Consider the following 22,204-nt stretch of genomic DNA (forward strand, 5'->3'; position numbering starts at 1 on the left):
CCTTTAGCTTAGGTCATAATCTCGGGGTCCTGGGATCTAGCCCGGTGTCGGGCTCCCGGATTAGTGGGGAGTCTGCTTCTCCCTCTGCCCCTCCGTGCCTCCCATCCCCACTCATGCTCGCTTGTGCTCTCTCTCTCTCATATAAATAAAATCTTAAAAAATAATAATAAAAAAGAAATCTTAAAAAAAAAAAAGAAAACAGCAAAAGGCCAGAAGCCAAGGAAGAGAGGAGTCAGAAAATATTACAGCTGATTTATAGCTTTGAGATTCTCTAAAGCCTGTCATTTTGTAGCTGCAAAGACCAATACCCAGAGGAGCCAGGCTGACTTTCCCGAATTCCCAAAGCCAATCTCCACCAGGGAGTGGCCGAGGGCCCCTCAGCCTCACGGAAGCAACAGGACCCAGAGACTGCATTTCTTCCATTTGCACCTCTATTTTCTAGAGGATTCGACACTTCATTGAACCTGTGGCTCCGAGAGGAATGAAGATGAAAACCAGTGTAGGTTGTGGGAGGAGGACAGAAAGGGAAGGCATAGGTCCCGATTCCAGGTGTGGCTGGGACGTTCTGGTGCTGATGTCCAGAGCGCAGCAGCACGGAGGGTCTCTAGCCATGGAGAGACACAGAGCTGGGGGGCACCCCCACCGTGAAACCCAGGGAGAGGAGCAGCATGCAGGGCAGTTTTGATCCAGCCCAACTGGGGTAGCATGCGGTCCAGCCTGTGGTTTGATTCTTTTCATTACTGAAGTGAAGGCCGATAGGCAAAAAATAAAAAATGCAACTAAAAACATGGTGGCCAAAAGATGACATTCAAAAGGATTCTTGGATCAAAGTCCCTTTGTGAGTACTGTTATTTTACCCTCCTCCTAACGGTAACCACTTCCCACATGAGTCCCAGTAAGGCAACCGTGCAGCCCACAAAAGAGATAGAAATATGACCACACTTCCCTCTTATAAACAGGCGATGGTAAACATCTGAGACCACTGGTCCACAGCCGTGGTTAAACAAAGGGTTGGGGGCACCCTGAGATAGCAGTCAGGCCCTCCAGCTCCCCACATACTGACTCTCCCTCTGTGAGTAGGGAACTCGGGCCATTAACTTCAGAACCAAAGCTGATCAAACAGATCCAGCCTCACAATGGAACAACTCGGTTCGGCTTCACGCCCAGCCTCACCTGGCCATGACTCCTGGAAACTCGGGAATTTTCAAGGAAAAGTAGCTGCTTTAGTTCCAGGCCTATGCTCAAAGGTGCCTCTCTGCGGGGGTGGGGGGTGTGTGTGGCACGGACCGTGTTAACAGGGCAGGAGGACTACGTCCCGTGTTTACTGAAGTGTGCAACACCCCCAACCCCCACCTCGTGGATCAGCAGTGGTGCTAGGTTCTCTCTTTTTTAACAATAAAAGCAAAAACGGCAACTCTTTCAATCAAGCAAGAAAAACAGGCAAACCTCAAGCAAACATCTTTAATTAGCTTTGAGATGTTCCCCGGGGTCCCAAGTTATCCCAGCATCTAGATCAATAGGAAAATGAAACAGGAGGCCTTGGGACAGGCTCTTGTGGTGTTTTTTTTTTTGTTTTTTGTTTTTTTTTCTGAATTGAAATGAAAACGCATTTGCCAACCTGAAGTTAGTTATTAGCTTTCTGTGACAGGAAGACTCCAGGGTATTCCATTTCCGCAGAAAGTTCCATCAGAAAACAACCAAAAAATTACATGAATCAGCCAGCACTTTGTTTTTAACCGCTACAATATTTATAGAATTCTCGTTTCTTCATCTATATGCTTTCAGAGAAAGTTTCCAGCAGATTCAAAGCCAGTGAGACTCACAAAGACACTAAGCGTGCCATTAAATTGCACATGGTTTTGAAGCTAGAATACCACAAGAACCTTTAGAAAATTTCCCCTGGGGGCAGGAGGCTCTCAGCTCTGTACCCTGCCCCCACTCCATACCCAAGGGCAAGTTTCTGCCTTCATTTTGTCAACAGGAAAACAAGACTGGAGGGGTGGAGACAGAAGTCTGAACTGCTTAAAGCCACCTGGCTTGGGTCACAAGATGCCACCCTCAGGCACAGCGTTCAGAGGCCTCAAGGGTCTTCCCTGTGAGTCACACATCCATGTCTCCCTGAACCCCAATTTCACACCTCTTCCAAAGACGCTGCATGGCAGACGGCCACAATCCACTGGCTAGAGGCTCCACACACAATTACATAACTGTTTCTCCATCTCCTCTCGACTCTAAGCTCTGTGGGGGCAGGGACTGGTCTCCCAATGGTTTTCCACCACAACCTCAGAATTAGCAAGCCATCAGGTGAGTGCTGAGGAATCCACTCAGAGAAGAAGGTAAGCAGTAATCAACAAGTACTGGCTGAAATTTACCAAGTGCCTAGCAGGTACTAAGTACAGTAATGAGTCAAAGAAATAGTCTGCATCCTTGACTTCAAGAGGCTTCTCACAATCCATGACTGGTCCCATGACAGCACGTGACACGGCACTAGCCAATGAGATCCCAGGAGGCTCTTCCTGGAGAGACCCCACCCCCACCCCCACCCCACCCCTGCCAAGGAGAAGCAGCCTTTTCTGCCCCCTGGATGTGTAAGGAGGGTAGTGTCTGGAGTAGCTGTGGTCATCACTGGACCCAGAGGGGTGGAGCTTGAAGGTAGAAACCCTCAGGCTGAAGATGGCAGAGCCGAAAGATGGAAGGCTCCCAAGTCCTTACTGATGCCTGAAACCTCCCTGCCCCCAAACCTCGTAAAGAGAATACACCTCCACACTGTTGAAGGTGTCAGTTGGGTTTCAGGTGACTTGCAGCCCAAAGTATCCTAATGCAGTGAGGCTGGCCCAGATACGGAATACAGGCTATGGGATGGACCAGAGAGGGAAGGACCCACTGGCTTTAGGGCAGCAACAGGCAGGAGGGGCCGAGGGCCTCCGCTACGGACGAGAGGGTGGGATGGTCAGGAATGCTGGCAACAGATTCCAGCCTTACCCACGAGATGGCCTGGTCGTCTCCATGGAGCCCAGGGCCCGGTTCCCACGATGCGTCTCCGAAGAACCGGAACATAAATAATTAATACTCCCTGCCCATACTCACCCACACACATGCCTCCTTGTGTTTGTGGGGTAGAGAAAGGGCGGGAGGGGGGTGAGAACGCATCTTGTTCTATTTATAAGACACGGCGTAGCCACAGAGGATGACGAGCAGAGCTCCACAGGATCAGCTCAAGTTCTCCAAGAAAGTGCCGCCAAGTTTGGCTTGAATTTACACTTCCCTTTTCTCAGCCTGGGACCGCTCCTCTCTGTCACTCCAGTGGCTCTCCTTGGAGCTCCTCAGACAGGGCCTCCCCTACAACAGCCGTTTGCTTGGAGAACAGAGAGGACTCCTCAAGTCCATCTCCAGACTTCCAACAAGTTATCCGGGGCAAGAGCGGATCACAGGAACAAATCCTGAGAACATAAAGTGGCAGTGGAATGGCTCATAGCCCTTCCATGTTCTCTACAGAATTCCACTGGCCAGAGGGGTTATTTGGGGCCACGTGCTCCACAGAGGCCCTGGCACATTCCATGCATTTACCACAATCAAAGAGAAAGAAAAGGCATGCTTGCTGTTATTTTTAATTCCTTCCTCAATGCCTTCCAAAATTCTTTAGCAGAAGGATTATCCACTAAACTTGCACCAGCCACCGGCCAGTGGGATCCTCAAGGCCTCTAAAATGGGAACAGGGGAGCGGGAGAGGTCAGCTTCCAGAAGAAGTCTCTGCTCCTGGCCATTAAATATCATCTCAGTTTCACTGGGCCTGAGGGCCTCTCCTGGGCTTTGAAGGGACACAGCCTGTAGAGGATGCAGACATTCTAGAGCCAGGTGAATGCCTTATGGTCTCCCCGCTGCCACCCCCACCTCCGCCCTCTGTCCCCTTCCCTCCAGAGTAGCCATCAGCAGAGCCCAACATTCCCTAACTCCAGCTCTTAAGGAAGCTCTAGTGCTAACTTCACTGTGATTATTTCTAAGGCCTCATCCCATTTTCAAATATTATGTTGCCAACTTGCTAAATGACCTCAGGCAAAGTCACTTCACCTGGACTCGCAGTAAGTAACTCAGACAGTCCCTTACCCTTTAGCAGTACTGTATGAACTGGCTGACCTAATGCTCCCAGTTCCCTTGGCAGGTGGCGTAACAGCTGCCACAGAGGCAAGGGCAGCTCAGGCTGCCTATTTACCCAGGTTTGGCTGGACAGTCCTGCCTTATGCTCACTTTCTGGCCCTAATTAATAACAGCACTGCCCCTTTTCACTCTTAGAAGTGTCCTTAGAAGTTTGTTCAATAAATTCTATCATCACCCTGGATTCTAGAAAGGCTAGAGCTTCTGAGGCAAATCCAGCTCCATCTCTTATCACGAGACCTAAAGCAACTTACCTAGGCAATCACCTGGACCTGCTTACGAGGCTGAAAATGGTAAGAATGCTAGCCCCTTCTTGGGGAGCCGGGGAGGGGGGGCAGACAGCCAGGGTCAGGAACCAGGGATCTGAGCTCAGATTCCTGCTCTGCCGCTGACCCCTCAAAGCCTCAGGCCCCTCCTCTGTGATCGTGAGTAACCCATCCTTCCCTGAGTACTGCAGATGGGGGAAGAAGACCAACCAGTTGATCGGTGGCCCATGCTAGCGTCTGGCATACTGTCAGCACTCAGTTCATGCTGTCCCACCCCCAGGTGAGAGGGCTCAGGTGACTAGCCCCAGGTCGACACAGCTGAGTCAAATCCTCAGGCAAGGCCCAGCGCATCAGCTCACTGAAGCTTCTGGCACCAGGCCCCAGAGCATGCACGCTCTGAGTGCATACTCCAATTGAATCGTGCACATCCTCTGTGATTTTTCTCTAAGGCCTTTGTGAAAACCTGGGTGTGAGCTTGCAAGCCTCAGTCGGTCTCTGTCAGAAAGCATCTTTAGCAATACGACAGAGCTGAGCTTCATAAAGAAATAGGAAGTGACACTAATATTTTCCAGTCTGCAAGTGCTTTGAATGCATAGCTCATTCACATAAATAACGTCAATAATCCTACCGAGGAAGGTCTTATTGTTCCCATTTTACTGATGAAGAAAAGAGGCTCAAAGAAGCGAGGTGATGTGTCCGCGTTACCAAAGCAGTGAGTGCAGGAGCAGGAGTTTGAACATGCATCTCCCGAACATAAACCCAGGCTCTCCACTGTCGTATGCTGTCCCTTCAGAAGCAGGGCTCTATGGGCATTTTCAAAAATGGTCCATGAACCGTAGCAGTCCATGAACACGAAACTTTATCTTCTGAAAACCTGTCAGCTTCCATTGACAACACCAACAGAAAGCTGACTCTAACCAGATACGGTAAGTTGTACCCAATCTCTAAATGGTCAGCGTGCTTTCTGCTTGCTCTCAGGGCTAACAGACATAAGCAACACTGGGGAACCTGGCTGGCTCAGTCGGAAGAGCCTGTGACTCTCGATCTCGGGGTTGTGAGTTCGAGCCCCATGCTGGATGCAGAGATGACTAAGAAGCATAAATAAACTTTAAAAAAAGAAAAGAAATGAACAACACTGACTTAAGTAAATGATGTTGCTCTCTTATTAGGGAATATAATCTGTTTTTTAAAGACACTTAGACAGCATTCTATGAGTCTGCAGGAGTGAACGGAGGCATGCTTGCTGACTGCAGTGTGGTCAGGTCATCAAGGAAGAAACGAAAGAACCCTGTCCGGGGACATTCCACCTAAGGCGCTGTGCCGGCCACAGGCGAAGCCAAGGGGGACGTGGAGATCTGGTCTGGAGGCCTTTGCTTGAAGGGACCAGGCACCGCTCGGCTCACTTTCCCAAGGAATACATGGCAAGAGGTGGCCATGACTCACCAGCTAATTACCTGAACACTTGGGCTCCCAGAGCCCTCCTGGCTGAATAGCTAGTCTTCTCCCCTGACGGGGAACAAAACACTATTTTCACCCCGGCCCAGACATAGCCTAAAGCTGTCCACATGGTGGTGTAAGGGATTATGACTCTGACCTGGATAACTCAGGCAGAAAAGCTGCTGTTACTGGCTGTCGGGTGGGGGAGGAAATGAAGTCCCAATACAGCGGTGGCTTTGGCCCCTACTTGAAAATCCCCGAGGTGCTCAAAGAGCAAGGTCCAAACGCCAAGCCTGACCTCCGGAAGCCTTCCCTCTCTGGCCACACCCCCCTCCACGGCCGGGCCACACCCCCCTCCACGTCGGCGCCACTCCGAAATATCCTTCCGCACTCCCTCTGGCCAGTGAGCCCGGCAGCCTTTGCCACACGTGCATGCTCTATCCATCCATCGAGGTCCTGCTGGAGTACCACCTCCTCTGGGAAGCCTCCTACCTTCCCCCCAAAAAGAGAGCTGCTCTTCCTCGGGGCTCCCAAATCAACACTTGTGTGACCTTTACTAGAGTGTCTGTCCCACAAGCCCACCATAACTGTGGTTCGTGGGACCCTTTCTGCCTCTATGCAGCTCAGAGATAGGACCTCACCTCTACGTCTCCATATCCCCTGAGGCCCAACACAACATCAGTGCCCAGTAAATGCATCACAAATAAATGCACCAGCCGGCGTCCCGCTCTCCGCTCCACTCCCTTCTGAGACAGGCAGCTACCATACGTGTTGCCTTCTCCCTGATCTGTAATCCACTCCGATCCAGGTTCAAGGTGAAGGGAATCCCGAGAGTCTTGTCCATACAGTGGTACCACCTAGGCTGGGTCTCAGTCGTGGCTCCACAACAGAGAGAAGGTGCTAGAAACAGGCCTGCTTCACCACTGGTGGGTGCCAAGCAGAGGACATGCAAAGGCCCACATGCCATATGTCATATTCGAAAGATAGAAATCAAGGTAACAAACTGATAAATAGAATATATTCTATCCTCCCACCTTGACAACCTTGGAAGTCCAGCTTTGCATTTAGAGTTCCCTGACCCCTTGGTTTCACAGTGGAATTCGGACATTCAGGGAGAACCGGGCCCAAATGGCAGCCTACCCCCTGGCACCATCACACACACTCAGAGGGGCTTCATGCGCACCCATACAGATACCACAAACGTGAATTCCATCCGACTCCTCCAACCCCCTGCCCTGCACGCCTTGTCAGAACCTTAGGCCTACGGGTGCACACGCATCCATGGCCGAGGCAGTATGCCCTTCCTTGGGCAGATGGATCTAGGAGAGGCCCACACAGGACTTGGAAACAGTCTTGAGACCACCGGGGCAGGAAACTGAAGGGTCAGGACCCAAAGCACAGCCTGGAAGGAGGAGATGCAGGCTCTAGATGGGCCACCCTGTTGGCCCTACGGCTCTGCCACATGAGAAAGAGCACACCCAGAAGGAGGGCCAAAGCCCAGCCCTGTAGGCATGAGTCCTCTCTTGTGCACACCTAAGGGCAGTGAAGGGTACCACCACCCGCGTCTAGGTTATTTCGGAGCCATGGTCAGCTGGTGCTGACCATCCTTACTTGACCACCAAGCCAACTGGTGAGGGACCGGAACTTGGGACCAGAACTTGGGACCGGAACTGCTTTCCAACCAGGTCTCAAAAAAACACCAGCAACAATAAACATCATGCACTTCCACACACTTACGGGCAGGCTATCGGTGACAAGGGCATGAGTCACCGTGTTTCTTCTTCAGGGGCCTGTCCATCCCCCGCCCCAGGAGAACTGATTCATCAAAGTTTGTTTTCAATACTATTATTTTTAGTCAGCCAAACAATTTTTTAAATGACAATAAAGTAGGGGTGGGGGAGGGCAGAACCACCCAAGAATATGAATTGTTTCTCTTCCAGTGGCTCGCCTAGCCCTCAATCAACAAGTGGCATGCTTAGGTGCCCTTGCTACGTGCTGGAGGTGGATTCTGTTACTATGTAAACTGAGGTTCTCCAAATGGTGAGCTCTGAGAGCAAGGGCGGGGGGTCCCCTGCTGGAATCAACTGACACTATCTGTCAAATATCCCCCTTGAAAGGGAAAGATGAGTGTTTACTGAGCACCTACTATGGGCCGTGAGCTGCAAATATGGGCCAAGGGCTTGATGTCTCATCTCATTTTGGTTGATTTACGGCGGTCCCATCCCCATTTTACAGATAAGGAAACGGGTTCAGTACATTGAAGCAAATGTACCCAAGGTTGCCATAGAGCCAGCAACTGGCAGACTCAGACCCTGGCTCGTCAGACTCCAGTGCCCTTTGCTCTTTCTTCATTACCATGCTTTTCCTGTCCACCCACGCCCCCACCCCTGCTCTCCAGGTAATATTTTAAGAATCTGTTTGGTTAGAGATAAATGGCTATGTGCAAAATTTAAAGGGATAGCAGGAGAAACTAACTCACCCTGTCCTCCCATGCACACAGAGAAATAAGGCTCACCTTGAGTCTGAATTCAACACAGGTCAGAGACTTTTCAATGGGAAAGATTTGAAGCAAAAGGAAAAACCCAATTTCCATTGTCAGGGCCTGCTTTCAGCCACTTGTAACTACTCAGAAAGTCTTTTCTGGATCCTATTACTCCACAGTTGGGCCTAGCCCAGAGGTGATTTTTTAAGGAAAAAATGCCTTTTGGCATTTTTGAGCTGTGACAGTGTAAAAACAGATCTTTAAAAAACACACACCCAAAAAGCATCACTATTTTCAAGAGTCCAGTCTAAAAGAAAAAAAAAAAAATGACACCTCAGAGCTACAACTTGGCTTGGCAATCGGTGATGCAACAAGGAACAGCAAAAGCGACCAGATTTATAGCTCTGGAGGTTTCAAAGGTATCTTAAACAGTACTCTCATCCTCAACTGTGAGCAAAGCAGTAGGAGAAAAAGTTGCCTGATGTCAGCATGGAGGGCCAGGGGATACAGAAAAAGTACTTTTTCGGGGGGAAACTCACTTTTCATTCCCTAGCTGGGGTTTCAACTTGTAACCTCCATGCTGCCTAACAAAAGGCACAATGCTTTCAAAATCAAGTATAGCCTTTCTTTATATAGATGCTTGAAAATAAATAAAGGAGGCTTCCTGGGTAAGCTCTGACATATGAGCAAACATTTTCCACAGGTATCCTTTATAATGCCTACCTCTTAACATTTCGCCATTTTTAGGCGTCTGTGGTCATTAGTGTAAGTAAACTTCCTGCTCTGAGAATGGCCAAAAATAGCAACAAAAGAAGAAAAATTGCTGCATCTTAAGACACACAGCCTTCATGTCTTTATCCTCGAATTCAGTCATTTTTATATTCCTTGGTAGTTAAATTTCAGGGATTTAGACTCACAGGGTTAAGGGAGAGGCAGGGAGCAGAGAAGGGCAACATAATCAAAATTGAGACTGGATGATAGTTTTATTACTTTCATTTGTATAAATTATCTGGCACGAGACTGACAGGCTCTCAGGATATTAATAATTAAGAAAGACCTGTGATATATTATTCAACGGAATGCATGCAAATGGGAGCTCCTGAAATGTTTGCATGAAAACCACGTTAGTGTTAGAAAGGCCCTCCAATAAGGCTTAGCTCACCTGTGAACTGAGAACATCTGAGGCCTAGAGATGTTAAGCAATTTGCCCCAGGTCACCCAGCCAATCCTAAACAGAGCTAAGTCTAGAACCTAACCCAGGTCTGCTGACTCCTGCCTCCAAAATAACCCCCCAAAGCCCTGTTTATAACGAATTTTTCTTTGACAGCATTTATGGGGAGAAAAAGCCTGCTAAACAAACTTTAGCCTAGTCCAGAATTAGCCAAACTTCTTAATTAATAGGCTTCTACTGTGTTTTCATTTTCAACTGGGTCTGTCAAAACTGCGCAGTATGCCACTGCGGCAGGCTCCAGTTTACAGCAGGGGCCTCGGATAATCACCAGCGGATAGTGTGACTTGTACCACAGATTTGTTATTTCTAAAACCGTTAATTAAATCAAAACAAAGAGTAATGTTACACACTCACGCACACACGCGCACACACGCAAATTACCCTTGTCGAGAGTCAGTAAACTGTAGAGCTTGAGGGATTCGGCTCTCTAGCATCAAGAAAACAGCATTTACAAATTCACTAGGGAGAACACCTAGGGCGTTATTACAAATGCAAAGAACCCATGCTGGCAGCCGGCTGACTAGAAGCTACCAGAGGGTAGGAATGGTGCCTGTCTTCTTCACTATGTCACCCCTGCCACCTAGCACGGGGTTTGGCTCCAGGTAGGGACAATGCAGGAAAGCAGAAAAATGAACGGGACGAGTTCTCTGGCGATCTTTGTTCTGAAACTTGGCATAGAGGAAAATGAGAAACCAAATTTCAGCGGGGTGGGCTTCATATGGCCATTTCCAACTGTTTCCAGGGACCACTGTGCTTGAAGGTGGAGACATTGAAGGCTCCATGGCCAGGAACCTCTCAATGGTCACTGGATGAGTCCCCGCCCTCTCTGGGGGAGGAGTTGGTACCATCCAGCACAGCACAAGCCATTCCTGTCTGCACAAGCTGGGAAAACCTCCCAGGCCCAGGCTGCCTTCGGGAGCAACCTTCCTGGGTGCTTCTCCTCCCAGCCAACTAATACTATCAGATGTGGATTTGGGGAAGGGGGTGGAGTTATTCTCTCTCTCTTTTTTTTAATAGTTCAATACCTCAATGCAGAGAACAAAAGTTAATTAGGACTAATCATGAGCCCTGTTGATTGAGAAAGCTGCAACCCATTTCAGAGAACTTAACAGCACGCATAGGAGGCTGGGGGAGAAGTGGATAAAAAAGACGGGAGAAGGGCGCCTGGGTGGCTCAGATGGTTGGGCGTCTGCCTTCGGCTCGGGTCATGATCCCAGGGTCCTGGGATCGAGTCCCACATTGGGCTCCCGGCTCGGCGGGGAGCCTGCTTCTCCCTCTGACCCTCTCCCCTCTCATGCTGTTTCTCGCTCGCTCGCTCAAAAATAAATAAAATCTTAAAAAAAAAAAAAAGACGGGGGAATAAGGTAGTGGGAATAAAGTCTGATTTCAATTTTTAAAGCCAGCGCTGCTTGGTCCTATTTCTTTCATAAAGGAGCTCACGCAGAACAATGGCTGTATTGTGCATTACGTGGCATTAAAATCCCCTAATAAATTAACAAGTGAAAATTAATGGTCGCTCAGTCCATTAAATCATGTTAATTTTATTTCCATTAAAATAATACAGCAATTACAAGTTTACATTATTAAACCAATATTTATTTTTCAAAAACTCATTTTAATTGGATTCTTGATGTGATAAGCTTGAGCCACATTCTCTCCATTTCATGAGCTTCTTGCATTTCTCATCAGAACTAAATGACTACCATACGTATTGGCTGACTTTTTTCCATGATTAAAATGTTCATTGGAGACTTGACATCCTGGCGAAGATTTTTTTTAAATAGATCATTCAAAGCTCTTATGTCCACGCAGAAACTCAGGCTTACAGGATTTAGTTCAGCCAAGTGTTAACCAGAGACCCAGAAAGCTAGGTCACACCAAAATGCTGAAATTCTAAGTATCCACAATCATCAACAAGTTACCCCGTTTTTACTGACACTCTTTGTTATATTCTGAGCTAATATATCTAAAGTCACTGTTCCCACGGAGGAAACCTGAATTTCAAGTTTGCAATACTAAATTACTTTTTACTTCAAGGACAGAACGTTGTAAGCAGAGTAAATACCGCACACAGGTCACTGGCCCTTCCATGCAGGCCATGAAGTAACATTTTTACAACAGTACTCAGTTTAGCAAAAGACAGAAGAAGATAAAGACATCCTCATTCTTGTAGACTGGTATCACCACATACCCAAAAGTTCACATGATCATGTTTGTAGTCCAGAAACTTCCTTTGGATAATAAATCCTTGCATTGACCCCTCCCTCCTCTCCCCACCCCCTCCCATAGAATTAAACGGTCTGTCCCCATATCCCTGGGCGCTTTGTCCATCCCTCGGCTGTACCTCATTTCCTGTACCTTTGGCCAAGTCCGTCTCCCCCTCTGGACAGGGAGCTCCTTGAGAACCGGTGTCCTGCCTTGCTCATGGTACTAGATATTTAACAAATGAGTGAATAATTTAGTTATGAATGAGTGATAAACACAGAAGGCTAAAAACATAACACTTATATCTGTCAAACTCCCTGGTTTACAAAACATTTCCATAGGCCTTCTATCATCCTGATTTCGCAGGTGCAGACATGAAGGCTCTGAGACATTAAAGGGAACTCCTAAATCCATCCAGATATGAAAATGGCAAGATCCAGGACTTGAATTCTGGGCTTTTTCTGGCAAAACCAGATGGCTGCCATTATTTTGTTTTCTAACAATGACTTCCACAATATTTAAAAGACACATTTTAGTCCCCACCCCCACCCTTAAATTACTCCATGCTAGAACTCATTTTTCTTCTGATGGGGCGCGGAATAAAAAAGAAATAGCAGTTAGACCCTCAAATAATGCCTTGTCAATGTTTCCCTTACTGAAATGGAAGCTCCTCACAGGTAGGAGCCATCTCAAATTTACCTTTGCATCCTCTCCCATTGCCCGGAATATTGACTCAGACCTGGAAGGGGGCCAAGAACTATCAATGAATCAACAAGATCCAACCCCGTAACCTCTGATCAGGAACTGTGAGCAAAGGGCTGTCTGCAACATGCATTGGCCTAAACATTTAACTCCTGGGTGCAAGCGGCAAGTTCCAAGGTTCCAAATGTCAAGGGAACATCAAGTGGCTCTTAGGTTCAGCCGGAGCTCGGAGCCAGCTCCCGGTCAGCTACCGGGGTCTGCGGGGTCCCTCCTCTTCCCAGCTCCCTGTGTGAAACTCCCTTAATCAAGGTTAACCAGAGAAAGGAGTGGATGGACCACCTCCCCGGCAGCCAGAAGTGGACTTACTTTCCGTGGGCTACACCAGAATGGTGCTCTGAGCCGCAGCGAGAGAGGTGGGTGGACAGGAGATAGGGAGGTCAAGAGGGTATTAAAAAGAAGCCACTCCTGCAGCCCTCGTAATAGGTCTGCCCCCAGACGTCTGAGAAAGGAGCCTTCAAGATGACGATCTTTTTCCTTTCTCCCGAGGGTGAGAGTAGACTGGTGAAGTCCAGGTGGCTAACAGCAGGAGGCCACGGTCAAAGAACAGATTCACAAAGGAAGAGGAGATGGAATGTGTCAGACCTGGCGTCTGGTTCAATTCCCCGTTTTCCTCTGGACGTTGACACAAGAAAGCCCGAATTCCCTTCCAAACCAACCAGACTGGAAGCTTGGTCCAGCTCCCAACAACCGGGCCAAGGCATGGAGCCCGTCACTGGAAGCGCAGGTTACCAGTGTCCTTCAGAGCAGTCATTCTTAAGTGTGCCTGGCCCCTGATTACTGACCTAGCATGCGCACACCTTCTCTTCCTCTCCACAGTAAATGCTGGGGCTCCATGCTTACCAACTGGCAGGGAAGATGCTCGCTGCTTTACTTAGATACTCAGGCAGGTGACACGTAAGATGCTGTTATACAACGTGTCGAAGTTCTGCCCAGACTGCCAGACCTCAGAGTATCCTGATAGCCTCTCTGCTGGTGTATCTAAATCAAGCTCTTACCACTTCCTTGGCACAGGTCTCTTTCACATTCTTGGTATCGGTAAGCCTGTAACGCTCCAGCTCTCCTGATCACTGAGACAGGTTAGAGCCGGCGTAACACCCACAAGCATGCAGTCTGGAAGACCCTAGGACACGGCTGTCCTTGCCAAAGGTTGCTGTTGCTGATCACGATTACGTACTAGCCAAAGCACGCTTGTCACATCTCCCCAGACTGAGGTCTCCTGAAACCCCAGGGTAGTTTTAACCACTCAGTGCCCCATCCCCCACACACCATGGGATAACTAGGTTAAACATCCCTTGGTTAACTTTCCAAAGCCCTCGTTATACAAGGTAGTGTAGAGAGAGCAGACAATTGGACAAACACCACCACACTCTTTGGGGCTTAGCAGACACTGATAGCACTAACATGGAGGCCAGCTAGACACCTCCCCAAGACGTGGCCTTTAGTTTCCTGCCCACGACCAAAACAGTGGCAGCCGTTGCCAAGGGAGACAAGGTGACCCAGAGGCGTGGGCACAAAATCCAGGGATGGAAATCCATTTTGTCTGGATCCATCCAAGCAACTGGGCTTCCCTGAGAAAAGGTTGAAAACAAAATCTACCTTCGTATTCGGCCCTTGCCAAGGCAGGTGGAAGATGCCCCATTCCTATCAGAGTCATGGGAAGGCCAGACGCAAGTTAGCTTGAACTCTCAGAAATGTCCAAAGCGTTCCTATGCCTCAAGCTGTGGAGGACTTTGGAAGAGGAAAAGGCAGGCCCCAGCTAAGTTTCCCTAGAGGGCAAACCCCTACCAAGGCAAGAGAAAGCAAGGGCTCTCCTCCAAGCAGTCACCAACCCAAAGACAGAACATCAGCAACCTTACCAACAGAGATCCACGGCTGCCCCCATCCCAAGCTAACTGCGCTCTAGCATTCAGCAAAGAATGCATTCAAAACTTTCGAAGTAGAGAGCAGTGCACAGTACAAAAAGGAGCACAAGTGGTGGAGTCCCAAGTCCACCAGGCCAAACCTTTTCACTTTCCTCCTCCAGTTTTCTCAACTTTAAAAAGGAGATAAATCTGCAGTCTGACAGCCTTATCTATTTTCCAGGAGTTTCTTTCTTTCTTGATCGCATTAAAACCATGTGAAAGTGCTCTGTAAACTATAAAACACTTGATGCAGCTGCTCATTTTGTAACTGATGCCTTTCTTTCTTTTTTTTTTTTTTTCTGTTTCAAAGCACAAAGCACTTGTCCTCAATGCACCCAGACAGGTAAGAAGGCACGTTTTGTACACCCCTCCCCAGATGGGAGAAGTATGACAGTCATTCACCCTACCCCTGCCCCCCCAACAACCAAAGGAATAAAGAAGAATTCAGAACCAGAGCTGGGCCCAGAATCCAAGGCTCACGACCCCATCACATCATACCACCTCCTCTGAAGTCAATTCTGGCTCCTGATCACACGCCCAGGGCGCACTTCCCAGACGACACACCACCTTCCCTCCCCTTTATTGACTGGATCCACCCAGTTAAAAAAAATATATTACTTTTTTAAGTCAGCACTCCCACCATATGTGGCATTTATTTCCAGAGGAGGCCTGTTCTGGGTTCCTGTGGACAGATGTTGCTTTGTGCCTGCCTCACAGGGCTGGTAGGCCATGTACAGCTGCCCCAAGCAGGTGGCCAAGGATGCAGTCCACTCCTGGCCCGGCAGCAAAACCGACATTCTCTCTGGGGCTCAGGCGGTGCAGACCCTCTACTCATTCCTCTGCAGCCTGGGACCCCCAAGGACATCCCACCCCTGTGTGCACACATACTCCCTTTGGTGCAGAGTCAGACTTTAAAGGGGGCCCAGAGGGAGAGACGGGAGGCTAAGGTGTACCCCCCCGCCAACACCCCCCCCCCCAATTCCCAGCCAGGGGCAGCAAAACTAAGAGAAGGCCCTGGGGAGTGGAGAAAAGTCACTGACCCCTTCTATCAGCCATCTGTGAGCTCCCGCCTGACCCAGCTAGCGCGAAGCGGAGGAGAAAGGAGGTCCAGACAGATGGCAAAGCGCTTTGGGAAGGAGGGCTCTGCAGGAATGCGAGGCCCACTTTGGGGTGCGTTTTGTTATCTGATCAGCTCCAAGCTCGCTCTCTCCTACATCAGCCTGCAATCTCAGGCTGAAAGCCAGGCAAAAAATCGTCGGGGGAAGGGGGGAAGGGGAGAAGAGAAGACCCTAACCTCTGCCACTTGTCTCTCATTTGAAAGCACTGCGCTGCAACTAAAGTGCGTGTGTGCCGAGGGGGCGGGAGACTGGCACAACGGAGTCTAAAAATACTCGGTAAAAATGCTAATCCCGAAGGCAAAGAGAGAGCGAAGAAGGAATCTGTCAATCACGAGGTTCCCGCTCCTCACCCACAACCCCAGCTGTACGGACTGCATTCCTGTTGCGGAGGAAAGAAGTGGGGGGACAGGACTGAAGGAAAGAAAGGGAGGGACACCACCACCTCCACGAGCGCGGGCCGCGGGGGCGGGAGGCGGCGGCGGAGGAGGGGCTCCGGCCCGCGGAGCTGAACAAAGCGGGCCTCAACTTCTAGCCCGCAGCTCCCCGGAGTGGGGGCGGCCAATTCCAGCAGCAACCCCTTTCCCGGAGGTGAAAAATGAATGTGAGGTCTGGAAGTGAGAGTGCCCCGTGGCAGCCCCAGGCTCTGAATCTTTGCAAATCCACAGAAGGTTTTGTTTGGGGTTCCCCCCGCCCGGCCCCTTCCGGACCGCGCTCCCACTGCCCCCCCTTACACACACACACACACACACACACACACACACACACCAGCCCTCTCGCTCCAACCCACCCGGCCGGCCCCGCCGCGCCAGGGGGCTGGGCGGGCGCGCCCCCCGGGTCGCTAGGGCCCCCCACCTGGGGATGGTGATGCACTTGGTGTTGACGTTCTGCGTGGTGATGGCCTTCTCCAGTTCGTCCAGCTGCCCCGTCTTCTTGAGCTTCTTGACCAAACTCTTCACCGCCTTCTCGCACCACTTCTCCTCCTGCCCGTTCTGCTCGCCCTTCTTCCAGCCCAGCAGGCGCTTCACGATCGGGGGGGTGAAGGGCAGGATGGACGACATGGCTGGGGAGGGCGCGCGGGCGGCGAGGGGCGCCCCCGGCGGGGCTGGGCGCGGCGGGGCGCCGGGGGCGCAGAGGAGAGCTCGGCCGCCCAAACTTCGCCTCAACTCCTGGCGAACTTGCCCGTGCTCCGGGCCGGGCCGCGGCGCTGCAGCCAGCGGGGCTCGGCGCGCGGCCCTGCGCCCCGAGCGGCTCCCGCGGCGGCAAGGAGGGCGGCGAGGAGGTTGGGGGGAGGCGGGCGGGCGGACGACAGCGGCGCCGGGTCGGGAAGGCCCCGAACGCGGGGCGGAGGCGGCGGCCGCGAGACTCAGAGTGGCAGAAGAAAGTTTGGGTTTCCGCACCGGGTAGCTGTTTGGGTGCCGCCTCCAGGAAGGAAAGTCCAACCCCCAGCCAAACTTTGCTCGCCTAGCTCGCTTTGATGCGCAGATCCCTCCGCCTCGGCAGCCTCGCCTCCCCGCTTCCCTCCTCCTTCCCGGCTCGCTCGCTCGCTCGCTGGGCCGGCCCGGGGCGTGCGCCGCGCTCCCGCTCCCGCTCCCGCTCCCTCTGCCGCTCCCGCCCGCTCCCAGTCTGTGTTTCATGCAAATCCGCGTGCAGCCTCCTTTCCAAGCGCTGTCACCGCCCCCTCGCCGCCGGGGCTCCCCGCCTCCTCCCCCGCGCCCCGCCGCCTCCATCCCCGGGCGCCTTGCCCACCCCCGGCCTCCGGGAGGGCGCCCGGCCTTCCCCCGCCCGGCGCAGAGCAGGCCCACGTGGGCGACCCGGGCCGGCGGCGGCCCAGGCTGGTGCGCGCAGGACCCCGCGCGGCCCGGACCTCGAGGCCGGCGGACGCCGGGAAGAAGTCGTGGGAATCGAGCAGCGAGAGGGGAGGGCCGGGCTCCCGCCGTGGCGTCCACTCTCGGCACCCACACTCAGGAAGCTCGGTTGCAGCGGCGGGCTGGAGAGGGCCAGACTGGCAGCGAGCGAGCGCCGTCCGGCCAGAGGCCGGCGGTGCACCCTTGGGGGGCACCCGGGTCCCAGAAAGGGCGCACGGAACGCTGAGGCCCAGGAAGTCGGGGCGCGCTCTTGGATGCGCGCGGGGTGTTCCCGGGCAGGGGCCTTGGCGGCGCCGGAGCCTCGGGAGCTGGGGTTTTTTTGTTGTTGATTTTTTGTTTATTGTTTTTTTATTCTCTCATCGGTGAGATCACACCGGCTGAGAGCCCGGAGCCTGTGTGCGAAGGAGAGAGTTGGGATGGGGGGGAGGGGGGCTCTCAGAAGAGGGGATTTGGAGATCCCAGAGGCTCCCTGGATAATAGCCGGAGCCAGGGGTCCCTTGGGCCTTGTGAATCAAGTCCCTGACAGAAAATGGGCCTCAAAGACATCTTTACGTTCTTGAAGGAATGAATGGGGGCGCTTTAGAATTTATCTTGGGGGAGGGGAAATTACATTACTGAGTGTTTGCAATCTTATGATACAAAAAAATCCGAAATTCGACACCCCCAAAACTAGGAGAGAGCTTTGTTTCCAAAGCTGCGAACTCGCAAAAAGTGGGGCAGAGGGGGAGTACTCGGGAGGTTTCTATATTCAAACTTAGGCTTGGTGGGAAGCAAACCCCAGGATATTGGGGTACCTGGGGATTGTCTCCCCACCAGCAGAATTAGGGGCTTCTACGCACAAACTCCGTAGCGACTGTCAGGAGTCACTCCAGACCCTCAGGTCGTTTCTCCTGCTGCCCCTCGCCTGCCAGGCCTCTAGCCCGGTGTCTACAGCCTTTGTTTGTTTTTAACAGCAGGAAACCCCCCTGGTGAGAAAGACATTATCCGCTAGCGGGTGGGGAGTTACAAAGCTCTGTGAGGTGTGGCCCAATCCACAAAATCAGCCCAGTAGCAGCAGGGGTCCCTGCCTTAGAGAGAAGGGCCTCCCACAGGCCTGTCAGCTGCTTCGATGGAGGGCTGTGGCCTCCACACTCCCCTCCTAACTCACCCTGCCACTTGGCCCTGAGAACCCCTGAACCCCAAGTGGGGCTTTCCCTTTCCTGGCTAGACCTCGGGTCACCTGCAGCCCCTGTAGTGTGACGTTTCACTCCCTTCTTCCCAGCCCTCATCAAAAGAAGGAAGGAAGGAAGGAAGAAAAGGAAACAGCACTCAACATGGATTGATGGCTTTCTTCATTCCCGGTAACCCAAATGCTGCCCTCTGCTTTAATCCTCAGAATGGCCCCCGAGGTAGACGTCCCTGTGCCTCCCATTTAAAGGTGAGGCACCCGAGGCACCTGGCCATTACAATACTTACTCAGGATTCCAGGGGCGGGGGGGGGGGGGGGGGGGGTTGGAATTTGAACCCAGGGCTCTGTGAGGCCGAAGTCCACATTCTTGCCTGTGCATTCAGCTCGCTGCCTTCCAGAGTCCTGGCCGGCAAAGGTGACATCACTGATAGAGCTCTTTGCAAAACAAAAGTTCTTGAGGCAGGTGCACTATTGTGGCAGCACGAGGAATGTTTGCTCCCCTATTGAATAGGGCCAGAAATAGCTTTCCTTTCAACCTCACGTGGTAGTTGTGGGAATCTCCTGGGAAAAACTTTGCGGAACAGTCAAGTGCTCTGAAGGGCTAGAACCACACCTTGGGGCCCCAGGGGCTGATGCCACCAAGAGTGGTGTGCGGTTAAGCGAGAACAGTTCTGTTAGACATGCATCTGTGGGATGCCTCTGGGTTGCAGCCCTCCTCCTCATTTCTGGGAAGGCTGCAAAGGAAGATGAAGGCCCCTGAGGGAGCTCACAGCCTAGAGAAGCACCAAGGCATGGGAGGCGTGTGTCTGGGAGAAAGGGCCCCTACAGGCATCACCCCCCATTGTAAAATATTAATTTTAACCTGAATATCAAATCATGCAGTTGGGACTGTTGTGAGGCAGTCAGATGAAGTAAGAGGACCTCAAGCTCCATCAGTGACTTGACCTGACTTTCTGTCCTGGCTCCCTTCACCTCACTGAGCATCTCCTCTCAGCTGTAAGAACGGAGCAAACAGTTGTTATTGTGCAGAGTAGTGAATCTAGAAAGAGCATGAAAAGTGCCCTCCTGCGATACGAGTATCTCATTTCACACAGGCAGAAGCCACGTCTCGTAGAGGTAGGGGATGTGCTCCACGGAGGTCAGGAGCCAAAGAGATCCAAAAATTAAATGGAGTGGAAGGGCCTGGTGTGTCCCTAACCCTCTAAAATCGGGGCATGGGAAGAGCTCCTTTTCAGCCCTCCCATTTTCCCGAGGGGAGGAAATAACTAGTCAGCAGCTAGTTAGTGTGGCTGAACGACGCTTTCTTGCACTTCCTTCACATGCCGTCATCCGTGTGACAGGGACAGCTGTGCATGCAGAAAAACAGGGCCAGACCCACGTGTGAGTCCAGCAAAGGCCGTTTCTGGCCTAGTCCTTTCTCCTCTGGGCTTAGTCTCTCCACAAGAAGAGTCGAGGGACTAAGCCCATTTTCAACCAAGCAGTGAGGAGGGCTGAGGAATGGATTCCTCCCTCCGGGGCCAAGAGGACCCTGTGTGCTCCTGTGACTCTGGGTGGTGAATGGGTGGGCGGCTCCGGATGGATAGGAACTCTGTTCTGGTGCCTGGTCTCCTGGGGCCCAGCCAGGCCAGCTTTTGCAGAGGTTGTCCTTGGAAGGGAAACATGAGCCCAGTTAATTTTTCATCACCATAAGTGCAAAGTTCAAGAGAGGTGGGATGGGGCCGGAGGCAGCGACTCTGTTTCCCAGTCCTATCAGGAATTGCCTCGCAAATGGACTTGCCAAAGGGTTCTCATGTATTTGGAGTGGGTCCCAGGTAGAACACTGGAGAGAAACAAACACATGACTTCAATTCTGATTATTTTTTTCCATTAGCTTAAGGGTGTTTAATCAACAAGTGGCAAATCTAGAAAGAGCTTTAAAATTGTCCCGTCTTCATGTTACACAGATGTAAAGTGACATCTGGTGAAGGGAGGTGATTGGCAGTAGGGATCTAAGTCAGAGTCGAGGCAGGACTAGAACTCTCATCGGAGTGGCCTCCCCTGAGAGAGTGCCTCGGTCTGTGGCTCTGTGCAGCACCTTACACATGGGAACCCACCCATGGCACCAGACAGAGCTGGGTTTAATTTCCAGCTGGTTCAGCTTTCAGCTCTGTGACTTTGGGCAAGTCTCTTACCTCTCTGTATGTCAGTTTCCTTTTCCATAAAATGGAAATAATACACCTACCTCGGAGGTTTCTGGAAGAAATCCAATAACCCATGTTAAGAGCTTGCTACAAACACACAGTACGCTCCACACACAGTATGGATATGGCTGGTGCTTACCACAGAGTACTCTGCACAAATTAGAAGCATCGAGTTCTGTGTACACAAAGCAAATGGATGGATCTTAAAAACAGTTCCAAGTGCAAATAGTAACACTGAGGATGAGATAAGTAACATAATGCTACTTATGCAGAAAATTCCATACACACAAAACAACTGTGGACATTTTTTTTTTTTAAGATTTCATTTATTTGACAGAGAGAGACACAGCGAGAGAGGGAACACAAGCAGGGGGAGTGGGAGAGGGAGAAGCAGGCCTCCCGCCGAGCAGGGAGCCCGAAGTGGGGCTCAATCCCAGGACCCCAGGATCATGACCTGAGCCGTAGGCAGACGCTTAATGACTAAGCCACCCAGGTGCCCCATTTTGAAAGATGTCTTAAAAAGATACACATTGCACCACTTCACACTCATTAGTATGGGTATTATTTTTAAAAAAGAAACAGAAAATAGCAAGTGTTGGAGTAGATGTGGAGGAACTGGAACCCTTGTGCATTGCTGACAGGAATGTAAAATGCGGCAGCCACTGTGGTGAACAGTATTCTGGTTCCCAAAAACAAAAACAACAAACAACTACACAAAGAATTACCATTTGATCAAGCAATTCCACTTCTAGGTTTACACTCAAAAGAAGCAAAAGCAGGGACCCCAACAGCTTTTTGTACAGTGTTTATAGCAGCATTATTCATGATAGCCAAAGGTGGAAGCAACTCTAGTATCTACTAACAGAGAAACGGATAAATGAAATGTGCTACTTACATACAACGGAATATTATCCAGCCTTAACAAGTTTCCAGAACCTTCCAGCCCAGTGATCATGATATCTCACATTGGAGAGCACAGTCAAAATTATTTCCCATGTCCCACCTCGTAGCCACGCCTAGGAACACGCCGACTCAGGGGTGGCTCCATCTGACAGCATAGGGAACTGACGGTCAGGGGGACTAACGCCATTTGTGGGTCTGCTCTACGCCAGGCTCTGGGCCCTGGACCTCAAGGACAGGGTCTTGTTTGAAGTTCTCGCAGTTGCCACAAGATGGTTGTCACTGAGGCCACTTCACAGAGCACAGGGACACCTGGAGCTCTGCTGCTGTTACCCAAATGGGACTGCTGACCCCAGCCTGCCGGCCCAGCACCACCCCTCTGTCCCCGGAGCCCCCCGCGGGGTTCCTGGTGTTGATGACAGAGTGCCTCTGGGAGCAGAGCCAGTGGCTAAAGGAACTGGTGCAGACACTGGCCAAGGAAGGTACTGGGAGGACCAGGTCTGACTTGGGGGAATCTGGGTGAGGACATTGGACTTA

At 51.2% G+C, this 22,204-nt stretch overlaps 1 protein-coding gene across 4 annotated transcripts in view; it reads right to left on the reverse strand.

Moving 5' to 3' along the window:
• SMAD3 (SMAD family member 3) overlaps positions 1-22,204 on the reverse strand; it is a 271,331-nt gene that overhangs the window by 97,902 nt on the left and 151,225 nt on the right. For 2 of the 4 annotated variants that reach the window (XM_064570262.1, XM_064570263.1), the window contains exon 1: positions 16,407-17,179. The exons of 1 other annotated variant lie outside the window; for it this stretch is intronic. In XM_064570262.1, coding sequence (XP_064426332.1) covers positions 16,407-16,612 — 206 coding nt within the window. In that variant the 5' untranslated portion in view covers positions 16,613-17,179. Of the gene's footprint in view, positions 1-16,406; positions 17,180-22,204 lie in introns of those variants that run through there. One more of the 4 variants, XM_045899817.3, reaches the window with a different exon arrangement.

The sequence above is a fragment of the Mirounga angustirostris genome, unplaced genomic scaffold (genome assembly GCF_029215605.1).
Source record: "Mirounga angustirostris isolate CCGP_5_RB_7025 unplaced genomic scaffold, mMirAng1.0.hap1 SCAF_9, whole genome shotgun sequence".
NCBI classification, from domain to species: Eukaryota; Metazoa; Chordata; class Mammalia; order Carnivora; family Phocidae; genus Mirounga; species Mirounga angustirostris.